This window comes from Pezoporus flaviventris, unplaced genomic scaffold (genome assembly GCF_033815535.1).
Source record: "Pezoporus flaviventris isolate CSIRO_AGI_PZ_B2104156 unplaced genomic scaffold, CSIRO_AGI_Pfla_v1 ptg000007l, whole genome shotgun sequence".
Classification (NCBI taxonomy): domain Eukaryota; kingdom Metazoa; phylum Chordata; class Aves; order Psittaciformes; family Psittacidae; genus Pezoporus; species Pezoporus flaviventris.
In genome coordinates, this window is record NW_026892555.1 from 32068905 (window position 1) to 32093843 (window position 24939).

Here is a 24939-nt window from a genome sequence, read left to right on the forward strand (position 1 = left end):
TGCTTATTGCAGCTTTTTGGGACAACTCTAATATTCTGGTGTAGACTTTTTTTTTTCAATTCCCCAGCTTTAATGTATTAGTCTTCTCAGGTTATGCTTTTACCTTGCAAGATGTTAATATATTTGTATTCCCACTAACTAGCCTGTATTTATTCTGATATTTAGCGGCATTATTCTTATTGGAAACCAAGGCACATTTTATCATCATCAGTACCTCCAAACGGTATCACTTCTTGTGTGGTTTTGTTTTTGTGGGGTTTTTTGTCTGTTTGGGGGTTTCAGGGTTTTGTTTGTTTGTTTTATTGTTGCTATTATTTTCACTACTCTTCTGGAATGTAGGGAAGGGTTTTGTGGCTTGAGAAAGAGGTAGCAAAGTGATCCTCTCCTGCAAAGCAGAAGTAATAATGTCAGGTATCCCTTCAGTTCCTGAGCAACAGATATTCTCCAATAAGATGATTGATATCTATTTACAAAAAACTGTTGAAATAGGGTGAAAGATCCCATCAGTGCCGCATCTGTTCCAGCACCTAGATGTAATTTCCTTGGATGAGTTCCTGGAATTACTGTAAATGGCAAAGGCACTTAACACTTGATATTAATGTGTCTTGATGACAGTGGATGCAAGTTAACTCTCAAAGGTCATTCTTGAAATGTGTCCTGAACTGTATATTCAGGAACTTTTCATCTGCAAGAGTACAGGTGAAGATGTTCCTGATACCAATGGGGAAGGAAAATAGTTTAAGCTATTTCTGTGAAATAAGGATAATTTTCAAAGACCACGATGTAAGTGGAGGATGATTTCCGCTGAGTTCTCCAGAGACAACTAAAACCAGTTGGTTATGCATGTGTAGTTTGATTAGGTGTACATAGTAAGTCAGCCTCTGAAAGCTTGAGGAAACATTCAGACTATTGCATATTTGTAGAAATTATAGTTTTAGAAATGTAGAAATAATTTGAGAAAAAGGAGATGGAACAAATTGGCACCAAAGTGATGGTGAGAAGTGAAGCTATGGGCAGCAGCAAAGAGCTGCATCTTCTGAAGAGATGCAGAGATCTCTGTAATTCTCCCTCCAAATCTTTCGGCTTCCTCCTCAACTTGCTTTCTTATTTTGCTAAGCTTTTACCAGAAACATTGGAGGGAAGAGATGTGAGTAGTGATCTGTATTCTGGTTTTCACACTTGGGGTCCTTTTCTAGTAGGTAGTCACAGTTCATGCCTCTGCTGTCACTTGTTGCTTTTCAAAGCAAGAACATGATTTGTCAGAATTCCTACCAGTCTTTTTGTTGCTGCCAGCTCTGGGTATCAGCTGTGAAACCACCCAGAATCACTGGTGCTGTTTTCCTGACCATGTGGGCACAGAACAGTGGTAATGTACTACTGAACAGTAGTATTGATTTGTATTGGGTTAATGTTTAGAGAGTAGCTGTTAATGTGAAAGGAATTTTAGGACAGCAGTTGGGTGAGTGGAATTTCTCTTCCCAAGTTTTCTTTTCCACAGCAGAGATGCAGTTCAAAGTAAAGAAAGAAATGTTGTAACTGAGCATACCAGATTTGTCCTGTAAACAAGTGCTTCTATTTCTCTAACTCTTTGGATTCATTTACCTGGCAAAATTTGTAGCAAGCTGGATGTCAATATTTGTAAACTACAGAAGCCCCTGGTTAACTTACCATGTAAATACCTACATGAAGTGTCTGAAGTAGACTATCTAGGTGATATTGGTGGCTGTATCTGGAACTGTCAATCTCCTGGAAAGGATAAGTTGGAGGCCAGGTATTTAGTGCACACTGATTAGAGTCATCCCTCACCCTTCTCTTCTCTAGCCTAAACAACTGCAGTTCTCTCAGTCTCTCCTTGTATGACAGGTGTTCCCACCCCTTGGTCTTCTCTGTGGCTTTTTGCAGGATTCAGTTCAGCCTGGCATGTGCTGGGGAGCCCAGAGCTGAGCCCAGCACTCTAAATGTGTCCCACCAGTGCTGAGTAGAGGGGTAGGATCACCATCCTCAGCCTACTGGCAACATGCCTCCTGATACAGCCCAGGCAGCTGTTGGCCACCTCTGCTGCAAAGGCACATTCCTGGTTCAACTTGGTGTCCACCAACACCCCCAGGTCTCTTCCTGCAAAGCTGATGTGCCCCCAGGCAGGACTGCCTGGGGTAGTTCTTCCCAAGGAACAGGCATTTGCATTTCCCTTTGATGAACTCCATACTTTTCCTGTTGGCCCCTTTCTCCAGCTTCTGGATTATGGTAGGGATCTCTCAACAGCAAAAATAAATTTCAGAGCATAACACTTTCAAAACATAATGTTCATCAACATTGTATGCTGTGTGAGATTCTTTTCTGCAGAGTGTTTATGGTAGCATTCAGGCTAATAACTAAAGATGACTTATGACTGAAGATGTTGCCACTTGTGTTTTTTTCAGACGCTCCTATTGCAAAAGCTGCAGTTGAAAAGAAAAAAAGCTTAATAGGAAGAGAATGGGTAAGTTCATCATCTCCGAGGTTTGGTAGAGGAGGTGGATTGTAAGACTTTAAATAATGATCTTGTCACTGGTTTTCTTGTAGCCTCAAGGGTTAATGGAACTTCCTACAGATGTTTTTAGGAAGATTTTCTGAAGTGACTGTTCATTTGCTGAAAGACCTGTTCAGAACGCATCTACCCAACAACAGATTTCACTTGTTTAATATGCATAGTGCTGAAAATTTACATGCTAAAACAGGATGCCTTTAGGCTTTTGTAACACTAAGCTTTTACATAGTAGACAAAAAAATTTCACTGTGTGCTGTTTTAAATTTGTTTGTTAGTTAAGGTCAGCCTGTTGAATTCTGGAAAAGAGATCATAATAAGGACTGATTTCTGATAAGTTACATTGTGTGTGATCTGACTAAATCTCCAAAACTGTTGTGTCTGCCTCTACAAATGACCACTTAATGAAACATGATTGGAAAGATTAAAGATCTATCTACACTTTTCCTGAATGTACTTTAGCATGTTTGGCACTGGCAATACTTTATTAAAACTGGCAATAACTGCACGATAATTCAATTTTTACTTCAAATTCACAAAGCAGCTTTATTGATTGGGAGAATTCTGTATTTGCTGTAACACTAGATATAATGTGAGGTGCTTTGACATAATTAATTCCTATTCCTTGTTTTGTCAGAAGGAAAACCAACTCTGACAATCAAATGTCAAGGCTGTAGTCTGTACCTGTTTCATCTCCTGTACTTCTGCATGCAATCATAAATACTGGCAGTTATATCACTTTTCTAGAAGGGTACAGATCTCTTCTGTTGTACTTTCCCAAGCTGGAAGAACTTCCAGGACTTTCACTTTTAACTTTTTGTCAAGATAATACTGTTTTGAAAATCAAATTTTGTGCAGTGTCAAGTTCAAGTACTTTTAATGGTGTTCTAGCAATAGTTGTTGTATTAGTCCCTTAGAAAACGCAGTGTTTGAAAGGAGGCATTAACTTTTCAGTCTGAATTTGATAGAATTGTATATTTAGGTGGGGTGCGGTTTTACATGCATTTTTTCAAAAATATTTTAACATTACTGCAGTCTTTATTCCTGAAGAGTTTACAGGAATATGCAAAGGCCAGATACAGAGTCACGTCTCCTTAGCGTGATGGTGTCCTGTAGTGCTGAGCACTCTACAGGCACAAAGCTGTCAGTGGTTCCTGCCTGCTGCATAAATAGACAAGACCGGTGCAAGATGGAGGAACTGTGCATCCTGCACAAAGTGAACAGTGCAGTGGTGGCAACAGACGTTTTTTGAGCTTTTGTTAGGAGAGAATAAATAAAGGAGCAAAAAGAGAAGGGGGATAAGGCTTCTAGAGAAACAGAGGGTAGGTATGTAGTGAGACAGAAGGGAGAAGAGAAATGGAAAAAGCACAGTCAAAACTGCTGTGGGGAGAGTTTCCAAATTCCCTTGGGTTTACTGCTTTTGTACTTTCCCTGTTTCCAGCAAAGGTCATGACATGGATGTGCACTAACACTGCATGGTGCTTGGTTTGGCTGGGCAGTGGGGGAGGGTGAATCTTACTTCATGTCATTTCTTCATACAGGAATACTCACTGCTTTTACTCTTACCTGTACTTCAAAACCCACTTGTTTTTTGTTTGGGTTTTTTTTTTGTTTGGTTTGGTTTGGTTTGGTTTGGTTGGTTGTTTTTGTTTGGGCTTGCTTTGGTTTGTTTGGTTTGGTTTTTATGTATATTCGGGTAACTTTTAGTAAGTAAAGCCATATTTATCATACATTTTAGTAAGTATGGTAAATATGGCAGTAGCCTTACAGAGGGAAGCAGTAGTATGTTCAATTCACCTGATAATGTCTAAAGGAAAATTTCATCCATACTTAGGTTTTGGAAATCGTGTCAGAATTTGATGATGGAGAAATGAGAGAGATGTTAACAAAAAAAGTTCCTACTTTTGCATAAATTCTGTCTTCAAAACAGACAGCTGAGTGATTCAGAGAAGCCATTTTCAAAAAGGCAAAAGGCTTCTGTCTTACATCTGATTATATTGGGCTCTTTGGTTTGTAAACATAGAGAAGCTTGCATACTTAGTCATGTGAGTTACTCATCGTGTTCTGAAATGATTAATCTGTTTTCCATTATAGATGGAGAAGAGAAAACATATGGTGGGTGTGAGGGCCCAGATGCTATGTATGTGAAATTAATATCCTCTGACGGCCATGAGTTCATTGTAAAAAGAGAACATGCATTAACATCGGGAACAATAAAAGCTATGTTGAGTGGACCAGGTAAGTACAAAAGATATAGTACCTTCATGTTCTTTGTTCTCACTTTTGGACAGGTTTGAATTTATATCACACAGTGTGTGAAAGTTGGAATAAGTAGTAACTTTTCCAGATCCTGCCTAGTTCCTGTTTCCAGTGGAACATTTCACCTGTGTGGGGTATCGTACTACCAGCCATATAATTAGACTCTGTCTGCTTTTGGAGAGTTAGGGACCTTACAGTATCATTACTACTAGTTTCTCATGATGTGAGAACTTGAGGGCATTACATGAGATGTGTAGCTGTCAAGCTGAAAGCAAAGAGGAATTGGTAGCTCTTCATTGCCACCTCCATGGTGGAGCCTTTAGTATTCTCTACTGGGTCTGGCTGGTAGAGAGTTAATTTTCTTCATAGCAGGTCATACGATCCCGTGGTCTAGATTTGTGACCAAAACAATGCTGATAACACACCAAACTTTTTAGCTATGAAGGGTTTGCACAGTGTCAAGGCCTTATCTGTTTCTCACTCTTCCCCACCCCCCCATGAATAGGTGGAGGTATTGTGCAAGGGGCTGGAAGGGAACACCACCAGTTAGGTAACTCAAACTAACAAAAGGGATATTGCATGCCATACAATGTCATGAAGTAAATAGGGAGAGGAGTGGGTTAAGGAGGTTAGCTATTTAGCCATCTTTTGCTTGGGAACTGACTGGGCATCAGTCTACCCATGGGAGGTAGTGAGTGATAACCTTTGCATGAGTTGTTTTTCTTTTTTCTTCCACTTGTCTTTTGCTTATTAAACAGTTCTTTATCTTGACCCATGACTTTTCTTGCTTTTGCTCTTCCTTTCCTCTTCGCTTGTCTACTGCAGGGGAAAGTGAACAAGTGGTTGTGTGGTGCTTAGCCATTTGCTGGGGTTTAGGCCGCAATATGGTCATGAGATCCTATGGCAAAGAGTTCCTGTTTTTAATGACAAAGGGTAGCTTAAGAGGAGGGGAGATGAATTTGCAGCAGGGAAGGACCTCATGTTACTGCATATATAAGACTGCCTCTGGTTTAAGTGTCTGAAGTAATACGTGAAGACCAAAAGGGTAGAGGAGAAAAGACGGAGAAGTTGACACGAGTGCTTTCTCTCTTCTGTAGTGTCATCCCCTACCTGTCCCTCCTGCTGCCTGCTTTCACAGCTTATCAAGTTAATGTGTCTTTGAGGTTTCAACCCTCTGTCAAATCTGCCTGAAACTGGAAAATTCAAAGTTACTGTGATCATAGAAGGGACTACTGATAAATATGCATATGCAGATACAGAACATATAGACTTATTCTTTCTTGGCTAAGACAGCTAGAAATTTCGATTGTAATACTATTTTTGTGACCTTTGGAACTGAACAAGAGCACCTACCAAGCAAGCATCAGAATTAAACCTAAATTTCTGGTGTAATTGTTCAGAATACTGTTAATAGACTGCAGCCAAAATAAACATTTTGCAATGCAGGGGATCTTAATATTCTTGAGGGTTGTAAATGCAGCACATCCTGCTTTATGCTGAATACCTAGGAATATCGGACTAACACAAGTCTGTTTAGAATGTGTTGTATTCACGTGGTAAAGCATTTCATCTTGCAGTGAATTGAGAGTCTGACTTTTGGTTTGGTGTTTTGTTTTTTTCTACAGGACAGTTTGCAGAAAATGAAACAAATGAGGTGAATTTTAGAGAGATCCCATCCCATGTCCTATCCAAAGTATGCATGTATTTCACCTACAAGGTCCGCTATACTAACAGCTCTACGGAGATTCCTGAATTCCCAATTGCACCTGAAATTGCACTGGAACTTCTGATGGCTGCAAACTTCTTAGATTGTTAAATAAAATAAATTATAATAAAAAATGTAAAACTTTTTTCAGTATTTAATACATGTAGTTCAGTTAGTAACTTTTTCAGATAGCATGTTGCGTGTGTGCTGTTGAGAACTGTAAAGTTCACTGCAGAGGCAGTTGCCTTCAGTCCTTTTGCATATAGCAATCATTCAGTTGAAATTTGTTTTGCTGCTTACACAAATAAGGAACTTTTCACAAACTGAGACAAATAAACAAATATGCCAATTAGTAGATGGCTATGCCTTATCCTTTAGGTGTGGTAGAACTTTCTTTTAATAAATGACCATAGAAAATACTGGAGTTTAGTCAAATGCTCTTTAAAAGGTAATTATAGTTAAATATGAGTAGCTGCTTAGGGTTTCTAACTTTCTGTTACTGTTAAGGTTTCTAAACATCTGAACTTAATCTCCTTTGTAAGATAGTAGCATAGTTACACTAATTAGATTAGCAGTGCCCTCTGAGGTTTGTATACTAACAGTGATACTCCATTTAGGTTGAAAGTGGAATGTGTAGGAGAATGCTTAGGGCTTTTAATTTAAATCATAGTATAGACATGTCTAAAGGTGTACTTGATACATTTTTCTTTTATAACTTTGATTTTCCCCATTAGTATTTACAAATATTCAAGTCACTTGTCCGTACAGTAAGACTGTGATCATACTGACAGTGGCTTTTAAGGGGAAAAATAATTTAGAATCTGTGTATATTATCTTCTGTATAACCTATAAGGCTATTACTAATGTACTGTCACTTGAACTGATAAGGATTTTATATGGTTTCAGTTATGGCTTATTTCCATTGTTGTGATTGGTTATGTAAAGTCTGTATTTAATCTTTAGAGTAGTAGTCATTTAGATTTTGTAACATAATGACTGAAAAGATAATTATCCTGTCTTTTACCTCTTCCTCGATCTCTCTCTTGTATCCACAGAAAAAGACCCTGAAATGTGGAGGTCTTTTATAGTTGAAGGAAAGGGCATTAAGCAGATGTTTAAGGAGCTGTTTTATAAATTTCATAGGTATTTCCAATGTTTTTACAAATATTTAGGGGAAAAGGATTGGCAAGCCACTGACATAATACTAGAGTGGAACACATCACCTCTTGGTAGTTCCTGCTGGTAGCTGCCTGGACTATCAGCTCTTTGTTCAAAACAAATTTCCATAAAGAAACAAAAAAAAATAAATTAAACTTGAGAAAAGAAGTTGCTTTTTGTTCAGCTGCAGCCATAAGAACTCTTCTGCCAAAATCATCTGTAAATGACAATAAATCTAATGCATTATAAAAATTATGCCAGAACAACATGGTTAAGCATTTCCGTCAGCTGCCACTGCTTCAGCTTTGTTTTGATCAAGAAGTGGTTGTGGTCTTTCATGGAAAAATCCCACGAACAGATGGTGGGACCTCTACTGATGTATTAACTCGTGGTGAATTTAGAGGGCTGAAACTCTCCTCTAAACCTGTTTGCCAAAGTGAATACAGCTGTGAAGAGATTTTTCTGGACAAAGCCCAGTAACTTACATAGACTATGCAGTCTGCCCGTGGAGGAGTTCAGTTGTGACAAATGGAATTTTACCCTGGGCTTGAACAATGCTTGAATAGACAAGCTGACATTTGTCAAAGTGTTGATGGATTAGCTGACATTCACATCACATACTTGGCACAATTTATTGTGTTAAATGTGGGGATGTTTATGACTACATTGGGTTTTGCACAATAAAGCTGAAGTGCGTTGCAAGGCAATACTCTGAAATCCTATGTTTAAGCACTCTGGTCAGTGCTCTTAGTAACTCATTTTCAAGAGCACTAAAAAAGATAAACACAAACCTGTTGTGCTGCTTTTGTTAGAGCCACTGGGAATACCCTAAAAGGTCAAAAAATACCGACGTGGATATTTTAGTCACAACTACATTTCAGTCTGAGCAAGTTGTAAGTTCTTTGGCCATTTTTAATAGTTTGGATGTTAATGACTTGAAGTTTAAAACTATTTAGTTTAAAATTGAGGCAAAAAAGGATGTCTTTTTAAAAAAAGTTGGGGTTTCCTTTTTTTTCCCCTCTTTAAGCGTTCCAAAACTACTTCCTGTTAAAATACATTGCATTTTATGATTCCATACTTCAGCAGCAAGGTAAAATAGCTGGTTTAGTTCTGAATAATAACTTAATTGTTTTTCCTTCAGCTTAATGTATAATACAGTAGCTTTGAACACTCAGGAAATGCAGTAGTGTCCTAGAGCCACACTATTTGCAAAACCATCGGATGTTAAAACTAACCAGATTTCTAAGGGGGAGGGGGGCAGAGGGAATTAGTGCAATTTCTGCAATAGCGACATGGGTGTGCTATTATCAGACCATTGGAAATTTACCACGCTTAACCCCTGAGTTTGAAATAAATTTCAATATTGAAAATTTTTAAACCTGTGTTTCTGTTGATTTATGGCTTTTCAGAGCATATTCACATGGAGAATCATGGTTTTCATATCTATGTGGTGAGCAAACTGCTAATATGTGTTTGGATACTAGGTTGTGAAACTGCATGCGTAAAATTAAAGGTCTGGGGTGTCCATAGTTCTGAAGAGTTTCATAGGTGTGAAGTGTTCAGCTATCTTTGTGCTCCTCAGAATTACAAGTATACACAGTTCTCAGAAACTACCAAGTACTAAAAGAGGACGGTATTCCTGAACAACCTTGAAGAGGGCATTTTGAAGACTTCAGGTGTCCCATAATACTCCTTTTTATTTAGTAAGTAAGCCCTGTGTCTGATAGTTCAAATTTTAAACTGAGCCACTGATTTTGCTGTAAAAAAAATCCAGGTTCTTCAGTAACTGCAAGCAATGACAGAGGTCCTGCTGGATCATGTTTTTTCATCATTTGACTATGTCTAAGTTGCTGAAGAAGTCTCCAGTGGGTCTCCAGCATGAAGTACTCTGCATATATGGAAGGATCAGAACTCCGTTCCACAAGAGATGGAATTCCTTTTTGGTTTTGAGGCTGAAGAAAGGAGGATTCACCATCCAGATTCACTGTGCCATTACATTCAACAGCTGTGTTGAACATGACATCTAAAAGGCATTTCTTAACAGTAGTAAGTGTGGAAAATTGGTTGCTTCTATTTGCGTTTTATCGCTATGCATCGTATTTTACAGGTACAAGTTGCAGCAGTGGCTATTGGGGTTTTTTTCACCCTTTCTTCTTTTTCCTCTTCCCATTGAAAGGGACTTCCCAACACCTGCCTGAAACACCTGCCTTGGTTTATGTGATAGATAAGTGGACAAGGAAATTAATGGGGCAGGAAAGGGAACTTTGCAGTCCATGTATTGTGTCCCTAGTTTTATTTATTTTGTTACGTCTCAAATGTCACACTATAAGAGAGTAACAGCTCTCTGCAAAGTTGATAAAAGCACAGTGTTAGGTGTGTAGGTATGTGTAGGTACTAGTTAGAAATAGCAGTTTTCCTGGGCCAAAGCTAAGGGCAGAGGCTGTGGTGTAAACTTCATTTCAACAACTGAATAAAAGAAAAATAGCAGGAACTAAATGTTTTACGCTTGAGTAGATTTGGAAATTATATTGGGTCTTTAAAGACAGACTAAAGAATTGCAATTAGCAGGAAGGGGCCTTAGGTAGTTTTTCCCATGGAAAAAGTTCAACTATGAAGGAGTTTTTGACAAATAAACTGGACTGGAGTTGGATTTCTTTTTAAATGTAGCTTACTAGATGGCAGTTTTACAGGAAGTTTCCAATGCTGTGAACTCGATGTGTTGCACAATGACTGGAGGAACAAGCAAAGAGCACACAGTAGATTTTGTGCTTATTATCAGCCACCCATGAAGCTTGAGTGTCATCACAAGGGCAGCACAGGGGAAAGAACAGTGAGCTTTTATCACTGCAAGTTTTAACAAGCATTACATGTCATGAAATAAAGCTTTGCGTACGTTATGTCTAACACATAGGTTGTGGTGCAGTCTTTCTTCTATGGGAGAAAGGTCACAGAGATAAAGGAGAGAAGAAAAAGATACTTCTGTCATTGGCATGTTACTATTTTATGTTTACAGAATACAGGATTTTCCTCCCATGCTCCAAGGGAGGAGAATCGGAGATGCAAGATCATGACTGTACTTTAAGAAATGGACTTCTTCAACCTTTTACCCTATTGAATTTACATATTTGGGCAGTTTTCAAGAGGTTAAACATGTAATGATTTGTAGCCTAACTAGTTGAGGGTAGAATTGGAAAACTAAGTTAAAGTTTCCCCTGAAATACCTACTGCAATTTAGATTGGTGAAAGTAACAACTTGAGAGGGTTTTGGTAAATTGAAATCTTACTGTACAGTGCCAAAGTCACTGGTTTTCAGGATAGTTTTGTGAGATGAGTTTGGGGGGGAATACAGACATGAAGTAGTGCTATTCCTTACATGTTGCCAACTTCTTTCCTCAACCCCAAGTCACTTGGAAGTTAAAAGAAAACACTGCTAATTCCTTTCATGTTAATTCAGATTTAAAACTGCCCTTCCAGGTGAGAATTCATAGCGAAGGCTTTTGTCCACATGAAAAAAAATGCCACTGGTATCCTATTTGCACTTAATAATAGAAAACCTTTATCTCCAAAATCACCACTACATCAGCCGTAAGTGATACATAATTCATGCCTTAGGTTGCTATAAATTCTTGTTTCTCTGTTTAGTAAAACAATGGGATACTTGTTATACAGGTTTCTTTACTCTCACATAAATAGTTCTCAGTTTTGGTTGGTATTATGAAACCTGAAAAATATCTAACTGCATTTGGTGCAAAGGATTTAATTTTTTTCATGCAGGAAAAAACTTCCCACATTACCATACTAAATTAACAGATAATGTTTTCTAGAAGTAACACTCCATTTGACTCAGACTTACTTGGAGTTTGCTACAAACGAAACATGTAAATGATACATCAATATTGCATTAAGATTTAAGCTGCTCTCAGATTTGTCATAGAGCCTTTCAATAAGGAAAAATATCTTGACTTGTAACAAACAACTGTGACTTAAGAGAGCTGTCTGAAAACGTTCAGCTGAAATAGTCAAGTAAGTGCTCATCTATGATGTTTTCTTAACACAGCTCCCTTTCCCTTTCTCACATAGCCATATCCCATAGGAAGTCCTGTCTTTCCCAAGGGACATTAAATAAACAAACACAAATAGACAGGCTGGCCCAGTGTCATCTTGGTGTACAGGCCTGCAAAATGCAATTCTGCCAGCTCTGTAAGTAGAGTTCTGGGTCTGATGATGGCAGTGTGCAGTCTGATGTATGCATTTGAGGATTTGCTCCTCAGCACTCAAGAGTTTGTAATAGCACAGAGTAGGGTACCAATAAACCTCTTCTCCAGCAATTTTATCTTGCTTCAAGACCAAAAAGCAAATTAATTTTGAAAATTCCTTATCAGTATTGTCTTCATTGGTTACGAAGAGTCACTTCTGCATATTCCTGCAACAAAATCAACTAGGTATTCATAGTACCCTTGGGCTTACCTGGGAAGTCTGCAGTGCAAAGTCTTTAGTGTTAAAATGAAACTACTAAATGATAATTGTATTTGAATCTTACAGGTATTATCACTGAGCAGCATCTGAACCCTTGTTATTTGATGGAGGCTAATTAACTTGCTCACATGGGCTCTGGAAAAGGGTGTTTTTGATATGGAAGAACTTTTAATAATTACATAACTTAGCACTTTTAATGCATCCATCTATTTAAATGAGTATAGGTCCTCCACAATTCTCATTATTTTAATTCTTTACAGATTTTATCTTTATAGATATTTATCTTTAGAGCACTTAAAAGTTAGCGGACTACTGGTGCCAAAAAACATGGCTTGACAATTACTACAAATTGCTAATTATGGCATATTACTAAAGCAGGCATTTCCACTCCTTCCCCTAGCCACATGCCCTCCTTCTTCCCCCGCAGAAATTATAACAACTATGGGCCCACATATTAAGACAGACTCTTTTTCTGATCTGATGGAAAATTATTTTGGTAGTTTAGTCTTCTGTGGATAAGCTGAAATTCACACATCACACAGTGGCTGCAAAACTGTCAAATCCTAGACAAGAGAAGAAATGGAAGCATATGACATCCAAAACCAGTATTACCCTCTTTGTGCAGCCACTGCACATCCAGTGGATCAGGAATAAGTTGAAACTTCTCTTTTCCTTAGCCTCCTTTTGTGCCTTTGAAAGTCCTGGGATGGAAGTGATAATCTGCCTGTTGCTATTTTGAACCAAGATGAAAATGGAATATGTCATTGATGAAAAACCTACATTATCACTGAGGACTAAAACAACAATAAAATCTCAACAGCTCAAAGGTATTTTGCAAATTTGGGGTATTTTTTTCATTTTTAGATATGTATGCAATTTATTTCTTTGATATTCTTGGTAGAACCTTGTCTTGGTTTGATTCTACACCTTTAGATGCAGGTGCATCACATTTGTGTTTGCCATTAGGTCTCCATTCCACAGACTTTTTAAACTCCTTCACTGGCAGGCAGGAGTGGAAGAAGCAGTTGAAGATTCCTGTGAGAAGCAGGGAGTCCTCCACACTCACTCATGAGAGGCTGTCTCCTGGCACTGCAGGTTACGGTTGCTATGCCACTGGAGTAATATGGGGAGGTGAATGTGAACGTATAGTTGAATTCCTCCTTAGAAGGAGCCAAAATGGAAAGCTAAAAAAGTCTAGTGGACAGAAACAAAAGAAATCAATCCCCTGTGTTATTACAGTAGCAGAAATTGTAAAGAAGCAGGCAGTGATGAGTATGTAGAAAAATGATATACAGGAGGAAAAAATGGGGGGAGCAGAGGGAAAAAATGCTTGGTAATGTTTGGAAACATTATGGATAACACAGGGGATGGAATACAAAATTATAAAGACCCTAATCAAGAAATGTATTTGACCTTTGTGAAACTGCCCAGATATAGATCAATTACCTAATAAATGTAGTTTGAACAGTAGTTGCATTTTTCTTGTAAATGTAAGGTAATGAAAACTCTGACGAAAAGTGGATTTTTAGATCAAATTTATGAATATTTATAGAAACAATTTTACTAGGAGATATAATTTTCATTATCTGCTTTATATGTTTTTGATATGCAAGTCATAGTCATGTATTTGATCAGATCACTGCAAGATAGCTTCCAAAATGAAAATAACAGAAGAAATTCCTCTTACCCCTGAAGTTTGGAGTATTTGGGGCCTAAGGCTCCGACCCTTGAAGTCTCTGTCAAAATTTAGATTGAGTGATGCAGGATCAGGCTGCATTAGCCAAAGGCTAAAGCTTTCTTTTTTAAAAACAAACAGCAAAACCCAAACAGCTATTGCATTGGCTATCTCTACACCTGCAACAGATTTGGAAGGATTAACTGCAAGTGTTTTCCTGTACATTTTGCATAGGTAAAGGTCAACACTGAAATAAACAGCACATTACAATATAACTGATTCCTTGTGAAATCTACACACTTTGGGATTTTGGGCCCTTCATTGCTGAGATTACTGAGAAACTGAGAACAAATAATACCATGAGCTACCGCAAAATCAAGAATGGAACTGTATTTAAGGAAGAACATACTGACATTCACATAAATTCTCTCTGGGAGTCTGCTAACAGTGTTTGTTTTCTTATTGTGCTTAGGAGATTGAATCCCTTGAGCATTATGCACCACACAAAAACACTTAATAAAAAGCATTCTCTGAAAGCCAGGTTACCAATAAATGAGGAAAGGGAAAAACAAAAAAAATCGACAAAACAATAAAACACAGGGAAAATTCTCCAGCTGCACCTATTCCCATGATGACGAAGAGCTAAAAATGTTGCACGTACATATTAGGCAATTGTGCAACACTTTAAAAAACAAAGATGTGAAAACAGTGATAAAATATACCACTAGTAGTCCTGTAAGAATAAACTCTACTCAAGGTGAATTTAGGGATGGGGGGGATTCTGGTCAGGAGTTTCAGCTACAGAGTAATGCTTTAGTTTCTTACATACCCAGTTAAGACAGGGTGGGTAGTAATTAATTTGTACTCTATTCATGTCAAGGGCAAGCTGCCCCTTGCTTTTTATGCTCAGTATCTTCAGGAATGGAATTTACAGCACAATTGGAAGCTGTATCTAAGTAAACAATATTTTGGTTCAAAATATGGTGCCTTGGTTTTAACACTGAAAACCTCTGTGTGATAGGAAAAAAGTCTTCTTGAACATAAGAACAGTTAAATGCTATGATTTTCTGTTAGGGTGGCTTTTTGTCGAGAGATTTTTTTTTCCTTATTACAGACTATAAGTCATATTTATACCAATTACACTTCACTTAAGACTAAAAAGCTGATCTCTCCATGCAAAACCAGCTTGCAGCCTACAAAGTGTGCTGGTATTCATAAGCTTACGCCTTTTCGTATCTTCTGACCTTCAACAAGGGTTTTCTGGAACATGGTTAAGAAACTGAATATACTGGATTGAAATTAGGTTTATCTCACTGTGATTATATCAACACGGATAGTCAATATGTCCATGTTTACAACTGAACACATGTCCACTGCTTAAACTTGATGTTCTTGCTATCTTTGTGGCATATGGCATTAAGAAATTTATTTTAGGATAAACATATGTTTGGTTCATGCAAAACAACAACATCTAGTAAAACAGAAATAGTGACGCTCCATTTAATGCCTTACTTCAAAGAACTGCAGGGAAAAAAAAACCCATACTAGGTCTAATCTGTCTACTTAATGCAATAAATCCTCTGCAACCTAAACAGCATTGCAGAATGATATAGTGTGTAACTACGGACTTGAAAACACACAGAGCAAGACCCTTCTGACTTAAATGTTATTTAAACGGAGTTGGTAGAGCAGTGCCAGATTGCACAGCACCAGTAGCTCCTATTTTGTGACTGAGAATTGAAGCTGAATTTAGAGAATAAGAAGTATAGGATTTGGCTTATATGGCAATCATTTTTCCATCCTTACTTGGGGCATGCTAGTCTGCTTTCCCACTCAGAAATCAACACATGATCAATTCTGTCACCAGCAAATTCCCATAAAGCCAAGAGGCTTTCTTCCTTCGGCAGCTGCCTCACAGGACAAGGATGCTGCTGCTGCCTTTTGTTCGCCCCTTTAAACAAGCCCCAGAAGTTGGTGTGCTCACTTTGACATCAGCAATACTGCTGACACTGGATACAATTTGAAAGCTGATGCTTTGTTGTGCTGGGTTTATGTTTTCCTCCAGTTAGCAGTTTTCAAAGTTGAGGATACATAAAAATACACCGGAAGGTAAAGCTGTAGGTTGAAGTAGTGTTTTGTGTCATGCCAAATAGTAAGGTTAAAGAAAATAGGCAGGGTTTCAGATGCACAGCCCGTCTTGAGGTCTAAAATTAAAGAATCAGGTTTCAAAAGTAAACACAAAGTGAAACCAATTGTCTGCTAAGTTCATTGGATGTGTACAAATTAGGCCATCTCTGGAGGAAAAAATCAGGTGCTGCCAATGGAGCAGAGGGAACACAAGGGGATTCTTTAACATCATCACGAAGTGTGGGTATGAAGGGGCAGAGAATGGTACTCCAACGTTGCTTTTTGAATGTGAGCCAAAGTAGTGAGTAGATGGAAATTATAATGACCTATAAAATCAGTATCTTTATTAACCCCCTGATATTATATATCCACTAGATTATGAGTTTTATAGGTTTATCTTTGGAAAAAAAAATTGTGTTTGAGGATCCCTTAGGTCTGCAACACTACACCTGGAACAACTGCTTTATGACAAAGTGTTTCCACAAGTTGCTTAACTTACTGATTGCATGCAGGTCGCTTTTAATGAATGGTGCTTGTTTACTTTCACCTACACAGTTACCACAAAATCATCTGGTACAAAACACAGAAGACATTCCAGCCCAGGAAAGGAAAATGTGGAATCCAAAAAAGCTCTCTCTGAACTACACCCATGCTAATTTGGTCTCCGGACCACCAGTGTAGAAAAATCAGTCCATCTGACGACCTGTGGCAGACTACGACAGGGACAGGTCTCCCCTCACGAGAACGGTCCATCAGCGCGAGCCGCAGGCAGGCCTTCTCCCACAGCCGCCATCACCAGCGTTCTCTAAAGAGTCTGGACTGCACAGCTAAAAACCTTTACAAAGAGAGAGATCGGCCGGGGTGGGGGGGTCAACCCGCTCCCTCCCGGCGGCGGCGCTGATGGCCGGCGTCACTGCCCGCTCCACCGCGGAGACACACGGCTCCCTCCTCGCCGCTAGGCGAGCAGCCCACGGGCCGCTGAAGCCCCTCGATGGGCGCAACGAGGCGCCTCCCATGGACCCAGGCCGACCCCTCAGAGACGGCGCCCGCTCGCGCACCGGTTTCTCCACAGTGCTGTCCCTGCGCATGCGCGGCCTCTCGAACCGGCGGCACGGGCACGTGACCGGGGAGGGGACGGTCGCGCGGCGCTGCGTCTCCGTGGGCCCTGTCCGGCGGCGCAGAGGGGAGGGGGAGGATCCATCATGGCGTCCATGCAGGTGAGGAGCTTGCGGTGGAGCCGGGGCTGCGGTACAGCCGGGGCAGCCGCGGGATGCGAGGACCGGGCGGCGGCGGTGGGAGCCCGGAGCCGGGAGGAGCTGTTCCTTCGGGCGTGTGTGTGGTAGTGCGCTGCGGAGACCGGTGCGGGCGGAGCAACTGCTGGGGCAACGGCTGAGGGGGGTCGGTTGCGTGGCGGCCATGGAGCGGCAGCGGGCACAGGGGGCAGGCGGCCGCTCGGCGGGGCCGGGGAGGGCAGGGCAGGGCGAGATAGGGAAGGGCCAGTCCGGCGCTGGGATGGAGGTGAGACCCCTAGGGCAGGTTGTAAGGGGCAGGCCGGGCCGTGGGGGGTGAGGAGGGAGCCGCAGGTGAGGGCGGGCGGGGCGGGCTATGTCACCGCTCCTTGGGGAGGCGAGGGGAAGGTGAAGGGATCCCTGTCCCCCTAGGCAGGGTTTGCGGAGGGCTCAGCTTCTCTGGCCGCCCTGGGAGGTGGCGGCTCGGCCCCCTCCCTGGCCGCAGCGTAGCGGGGATGGGGGGGGGGGGGGGAAGGGGGGGGAGGTCTGGAACAGCCGCCCGGTGTCACCGAAGGATGTGACCAATAGCTCCATCTTCACAGGCGTTTCTGGGGTTACGGAGCTGTAATCCTCGGGCACAGCGGGGCTGGGGACAGCAATGTCTCGTTCCAGAGCGTGTGTCCATGTTGCCTGTGGGTTCCTCCTTTTTTCCGTAAAACGAGATTGTAGTGTGGTGTCAGACCTGTGGACAAATAATGCCTGTTTTTACTTGGCTGGATAGGGTTGCTGTAGGTACAGTAGCATGAAACATCCTGCTGTTTGACAGGTATTTCCAGCTGAATTATTTATTCATACCTTCTCTGAAGGAGTTCTTAAACAGTAGCTGCGGAAATTGCTCTGCAAGAATGGATCACTTTCTCTGTGTGCTGCTCTGAGTGGGTGGTGATTTATTATGACTGGGCAGGAGAAGAGATAGCTGGGTTTTATGGCAGTGGCCCTGTCTTTCCTGATTTCACCTGTAACTGCACTGCTTTTCCTCAGTTTCTTACAGTTTTCCATTTTGTTTCTAGATCTGGATGATTAGCACTCCTGTTTCCTTTCTCAGACTGCTGCTTCTTTTCTCTTTCTTGTTTTTGTTTTGGTTCAGTATAACACATTTTTTTTTCACTAGTGATGGAACAGCCTAGAAAGAGTGTACAAAATGAATGAAATTAGTTTGTCCTGATAGCTTAGATTTAGTGTAGCTAAAAAAGAGTTAAGGTGTTAGAGCATTGAACTTCATGGGGTGAAAATTCTGCTCGTGAAGTTTAGAAGCATAAAAAACCCTATGGTGTGTCTTCCTGAGTTACTGAAATGAAACAAGATCAAGTACTTGAACATACTGTACAGAATGTTCTTCATTTAGCTGTAGCTTAGACAGATAGTCTGATCTGCCTTCCTTTTGTCAGCTCTATCTGGTAAATGCATTTTTGTAATGCTCTTCTAAGGTTCAGCCTTTAACAAGCATAACTTTAAAATAGAGGGAATGATTTATTAAGTAGTATATTTTACAAAACTGTGAGAACTACAGGGAAATAGTAGTTATGAAACTTGAAGCAGGCACTCTATGGGACTTTGTAAACCTGTGCTGTCCTGCTGTCTCTGGCCTAGTAAATGACCTTCTGCAGCTTGCTTCACCCTTGTTCCTGTTGCTCCCTCTGTAAAGGGGAAATGTTGATTACAATTAAATGAGGTTGTTTGGGATACGTGAATGTCAAATGTTGCCTAAAAGAGGGTAGTACTCACTTCCTGAAAACACTGTCATGGTAGGTCTGCTGTTGTAATTGCTTTCAGTTTAGAAATGCCAGCTGTAAGGTAACACTTTTTTTTTTTTTATTACTAGTGTTCTGTTGTCTTTTGATGAGACATTCAAAGAAGCTTAGAGATTTTTTGTCTGTATGTTGCTAGTTGTAGAACATTCTGGTGACTTTTTCCTAAGGTTAGGAAACTACTGATTTAGTAATGTTGTTTAGCAAATTGGAAAAGGAATTGTTAGGTGTTGGTTGTTTTTTTGTTTTTTTAATATGTTTTTAATAGGAAGTGTAAATGAGAAATTTAGTATTGAACTGTAAAATTAGTCAGCTTCTCAATAGCAGACACCTTTGCAGGTGAGCAAGGTTTCAAGGCTCTGAATTCTTCTATTAATTAACAATTAAATCTTCAGCATGAAAAGCATTTATAAAGAAACTGTTGTGTACCATTTTAAGTGTTTTTCAGTTCAGGATCATATAATTTAGTATTATCAGTACTAACATTTAATATGTAAATTGCCTGACAGAAAAAGATGTCTTTTTTCTGTTTATGTAGAGTGTTTTTAAATACTCAGTGTTTAATTGAAATGTTTGTGCTATCCATTGCAGACTCTAACTATACCAGTAGTCTATCACTGCGGTTTATGGCCATGTTATTTCTATTTCTGATAAGAATTATATATTGATACATTAAAGAAGTTTTAGTTGCTTCTTCAATTGGCTGTAATTGTATACAGCCATGTATGATGTCCTGGGTTAGTTACATCTTATTTTCACAGATCCACCAAAATTTCTCTGAACTTAAAACTAGAGTTACCTGTTCAGCATGCTCTAAGTTAGCCTACAAGGAAGGTTTTGAAACTCTAACAAATCGCCTCTTTTTGCCAGTGGCACTGAACATCAGCCTGAAGAGCTCCTTTGGTTCAGTTGATGGATGCATAGTGATTTGTAAAATTTGTGACTTTGAGCCTTTATGCGTATCATTTAAATTTATTGTGATCTTTGTCTGTGTGGACATTCCTTAATGGTAGTTTTCTGTAATGCTCTTCTTCCAGAATAGTAGAAGCCAATGGTGATGGGATCTTGTGTTTTGTTTTCTGACCACAGTGTTGTGTTGCCCAAAGTGGTGGCTAATTTGCTACTGCTGGATTGGTTTGCATAACTTTAAATGATGTTTGTTTTTCAAGGAAAAAAATTAAAACCCCCAAACAAACCTTGAAGGAAAAGCATTTATTTCAAGGTTTTTCCCAGAAAAACACAAGCTTGTGCAACTTTTCCATGGAAAAAAAGGATTAAAAATAAACAAACACAAAACAAACCCACAGAAAGAAAAAAAACCAACAAACCAACAAAAAATCCAAAACCACATAACCTCCCCTGAAAACAGAAGCAAAACCCCAACCCCCAGAAATATTCTGAGAAGTTTTAAGTAGTGTACAACAAGTGAATAGAATGGATTCGCTTTAGAAAATTTGGTATAACATCTTTAGTAATGTGAACTCGTAAAGCTACAGATAACATGGAAATGCAGCAAATGCTGAGGAAATAATAAGCAATAAACAGTTGCTCTCAGAACAGCTGGAGAAACAGCCTGTATTAAGAAGTGTGGGTAGAAAGTAGCACCAAGGAAGTTCAGTTGAAAATGCGCAGAAAATACATCATTGCTGTACAGAGTGTTAGATAATTAAGGCCTTTCCCTCAACCCCCAGAATGTCAGCTATTTGCATCTTAAACTTGGAAGACTGACTTTATCTTTAATGCTGACATCTTAATTACCATTGTTTTACATTTCCCCTCCTTTCAATTTTAATACCAGATGACTTTAAACTGTAAATTACGATTTGACATCTTTATTTGCTTTCACAAATGCATCTATGGGAACAGGTTTAGGTTTGTGTTTTATTACCCAGAATAACCTCATGTCTTTTCTTTAAAATTAGGCACATGAGAGTTGTACATGTAGGTATTTAAATCTGACTAAATAGAGCTACTGTAGTTAATAACACAACCACCTTTAGTCAAGAGTGTAGAATGTCAGCTTTCACCATCCGTTTGTGTAATCAGGATTTTATTTTTCTTTGCTCTTGAAAACTGCCTGTGGGCGGGCTGCCATCAAAATACATGCACACATCAAAATCAAGTGCTACTTGAGAAGTCTTGTTTCAGCAATAGTTTCTTTTTAAATAAATGTCTAAACAGGCATTTAATAAAATAATTGTTCTAGGTGACAATGCAGAATTCATGTTACAGTTTGAGATCACCAGGACCTTTTATCACAAAACACAAGTCAGTAGCAATGGAAAAGGTTCCCACAATTTTCACCCAGTGGGGTAGGGGATGGGGAAAATGCATTCAGCCCACTGACATGTCAAGAAAAATTATATATGCTTTTGGGTAAACTTACCTGGTTCTATTCTTTATCTGCTCTTGGGTCTATTTTTACCTGTCCTAGTCTTAGTGGAAGTTCTATGTTTCCAGCTGTTCTCAGAACAGTTACTTATTGCTTTATCTTCAATATTGTCAGCTTTTTTATTTAATAATTTGGGAATAATTTTTTTCTTTATTTAATTTGGCAGCTTTGTCCAGGAAAAAGTTCTAAACTATTTTTAATATATTTTCCAAAAAATACCAGACAAACCCAGCCTTAATCAAGGGAAGCTTTCAGTCAACTGAAACTTCAGTGATGATGCATTTGTTCTGTACTGTGAAATGTCACAGTATGGGATGCTATTTGTGTTGTTCAAACAAAATATTTGAGAAATAAAAAGAAAATTAGTGGTTACTGTAACTATATAATAAATTCTGGGACATGGACACAGTGTGTTATTGGTGGTAACGTCTTGAAGTATGTAGTGGTGCCACTGGTAAAAAAGTGTTGAAGATAAAAATTTCAGTAATTTTTTACAGAAATTTTTGAAAATGCAAGTCCGTAATTGAGACCAGAATGGGTGGAGAGTAAGATACACTTCTTTTGTCCACTAAGAATTTGTTAGTCCTTTATGTAACCTTCAGTTATCAGTCTATACTGATGTGTTGCATATTAGCTTTGGCATGTAGCCAAGCTAGAGTAAAAGAATATAAATGCAAAATATATGAGTATTTAACCAAGATGAGGTAGTTCAGTCTTGGTTTTCTTTGTTTTTTTTTAAATAAACTTTAAATCAATTGAATATCAGGTGAAATTTAAAATTGAAAAGTCTTTAAGTCAGTAAAGAGAAATAAAAGTTATGGCTTTAGGCCCTAAGAAGTCTCTCTTGCTTTTTTTTTTTTTTCATCTGCTTACATAAATAGAATTTTGGGAAACACTTTGCTGTGCAGCAACTGCACAATTTTTGTGGTGGAATGGAAGAATTCACTTCTGAAAAAGGAAGAAGTGGTAGGCAAATTTACTGAAACCAGTGTCCCTGAGTGTTATCACCAACCTTTCTTCCAAAAAGACCAACTATATAGCTAAAATACAGAAAACCATGAATGCTTTCAAGCTGTCACATTGTATGTTGGTACCTTATGAATACATCTATGGTTTAAATCAAGAAAATAAAAGTATGGTTATTTATTGTAAAGAATAGTTATTCCATCTGATTGTTTAGTGGTGTGCTTGTATTTGCTCTTAGGCCTAGCTATTTGAGCTCTGAGAAGGGGAGAAGACAAAACAATAGATTTGCAAAAGCCAGGGAATGTTGTCTTGTTAAGCTGCTCCCTTGGAAAGTTCTGCGAGTTTGTAATTAATAAGCTAAAGCAGCTTAGCTCAAACAATGTGTGAAACTCTGTGATCAAGCACTTTCTTTAATTGTTTGCTCAAATTCTACTGAGCTAAGGCTTTCAGACTAAAGGATCTTCACTATAAATTATGCAGGTATAATTTACCTGGTGAATACTCCCACAGATTGTGTGGTTAAATTACCCCTATTAAAATGAAAGAGAGAATGCGCAACTTCTATTGAACTTGGCCGTGGTTATAGCTGTGGTCAACAAATACAAATGTGTTCAGTATTATCACCATGTCTCTTATGTAGCCTTGTTTTACAACTAAGAGACAAGCTTTCGAGCAGCTTGCAGTCTGAAGTTTCCACTGGGGCAGAGGACAGCAAAGGTCTCTTGCTCAGTACTTGGAGCCAGAAGTTTTGTGCATCTTGCATTGTTTTGAAGAGGTTTTGTCTTTTGAAGGGAAGAACAGCTAATATTACCCATTCATTGAATCCTGCATAGCTTCATTTATTAAAAAAAAAGGAAATAAAATAGGTTAAGTAAAAAGAGCCAGTAAGAACCTTTTGTGATAGAATGAAGGTCATATAATGTGTCTTCTGCCTGCTTTTGATAGTTGAGGGCTTTCAGAAGGTATTCTGGAGTCTGCCAGCCTTTGCAGTATTTTTTTCTTTGTTTTTGTTTTTCCTCTGAGGTCACCTTAATCACTAGAATGAAAAACAGGTATCAGTCCAGGGTGGCAGAGCAAGAAGGGAGAGAACCCCATCATTTGCTTTCCTGGGAGCAGTATTAATGTGTTAAAGGACAGAAGTTAATGATGGTAGAGCATGAATTGTAAGACATCTTTTTTTATAATTAATGCTCTGATTGGTGCTACTAGCTATTCATCCTTTCATACACAGTATTAAAAAATAATTGTTTCTTCTTGAGTGATTACAAATACAAAGTTGTTCATCCTTTTGTATTCAGCTTAATTAGAAATACTGCTTGGATCAGCCCCAGGAAGACAATCCTGTATATATGTCAATAGATGTTTACTAGAGTATAGCAAATATTGTCTCTAAAAGTCTGCTGGAATAAAATGCTTAATAGAATTTAATTTTACTTGTTCACGTAGATTTATGTATTTCTTTTTGATTAGAAATTGGTGGCTACTAGTGAGAAGGAACAAGGAAGCTGAATGGATTGAATTTTCCTAAGTTAGGAATTCTCTCCCTGTCATATTTAGGGATACAGATTTGATGATGATTTAAATCTTATTATAGTTTGCGTCTTCCAACATTTTGCCCCTTTTCTTTCCTAAAGGCTTTTTGTCAGAATGTAGCGTTTTATCTTGGTTATCAGTCTTTCGAATGACTTCTAAAAGGGTGAGAAATTCCAAGGTAAATATTTGGTTGCCCTCATTGTGCTAGCCCATGCTATTGTCTTAAATGCGTTTCTTTAGCTGAAGCAGTTAAAATAGTGCCAGACTCTTGTCATTTAAAGATAATTTGTGTTTGATTTCTTAATACTGTGTGAGGTTTGTGCTTGGTGTTGGTACATTTGAAGTCTCCATTTATAAAGCAAATGACTAGCTTGGCAGTCTTTTTTTTTATTAGTGGATTTCACTTAAATTTGCTTTAAAATGACAAGTTCATGCTAAAAAAATTGGATTATCTGGCAAGAAGCTTTTCTGAAAGTGTTTTGTTTGTGTGTGGTTCTTGATTTATCTTTAATTATACTGTAGTTCTGATTTCAAGTTGATCTTACCTCTTAGTGAGTTTGTTAAACATACCACTCTGTTTAGAAGAGGACTGTGTTGCTTCCAGTCAAATATTGTAGAATATTTTGGAGCATGTGAAGTTAATATTCTGTTAGTGAAGCGAGAAATCAACAATCCTTTCCCTCCAATGCCTAACCTAGTGAAATTTTTAAATGCCCAGAAGAACAATGGATTAGTGGTAGAAACTTATTTGTAAGTAGCTAGTTAAAAGATTTATGTGTTGCCTTTTGGCTCTTTTATAAAGAGCAAAATGTACAAAATGCCTGTCATTCAGAACTTGAAGTATGGATTGGTCTGGGAAAATGACATTAGAACTGGGTTGCCAGATGTTAACATGTTTTATTAGGAATGAGGAGGAGGAGGAGACTAATCTGCTTCTGCATTCTCAGTACAGATTGAAAACCTGATATTCAGCCAAAAATAGATAAAACCGAAAAACAATTCTTCAAATCCTGGCATTATTTTTTTTTTTTGGACAGAGTATTTTGTGAAGCTGTGTTGTTGTGTGTCCTGCTGAAACTTTAATTGG

The 24939-nt window shown here is 38.8% G+C and overlaps 2 protein-coding genes across 3 annotated transcripts in view; both read left to right on the top strand.

The window, feature by feature from the left end:
- Window positions 1-2424: 2424 nt before the first annotated feature.
- ELOC (elongin C) lies at window positions 2425-6633 on the top strand. Its single transcript, XM_061448276.1, has 3 exons — window positions 2425-2479; window positions 4619-4762; window positions 6409-6633. The coding sequence occupies exons 1-3, from the start codon at window positions 2476-2478 to the stop codon at window positions 6597-6599; spliced, it is 339 nt and encodes a 112-aa protein (XP_061304260.1). The 5' UTR covers window positions 2425-2475; the 3' UTR covers window positions 6600-6633.
- Window positions 6634-16996: 10363 nt separating this feature from the next.
- Window positions 16997-24939, top strand: part of UBE2W (ubiquitin conjugating enzyme E2 W) — a 66553-nt gene continuing 58610 nt past the window's right edge. For both annotated transcript variants that reach the window (XM_061448282.1, XM_061448283.1), the window contains exon 1: window positions 16997-17141. In XM_061448282.1, coding sequence (XP_061304266.1) covers window positions 17127-17141 — 15 coding nt within the window. In that variant the 5' untranslated portion in view covers window positions 16997-17126. The remainder of the gene's footprint in view (window positions 17142-24939) is intronic.

Excerpts from the sequence above, each read along its gene's own strand:
- ELOC (XM_061448276.1), top strand. Across the intron at positions 4,763-6,408 it reads AGCTATGTTGAGTGGACCAG|GACAGTTTGCAGAAAATGAA; the intron begins GTAAGTACAAAA and ends TTTTTTCTACAG.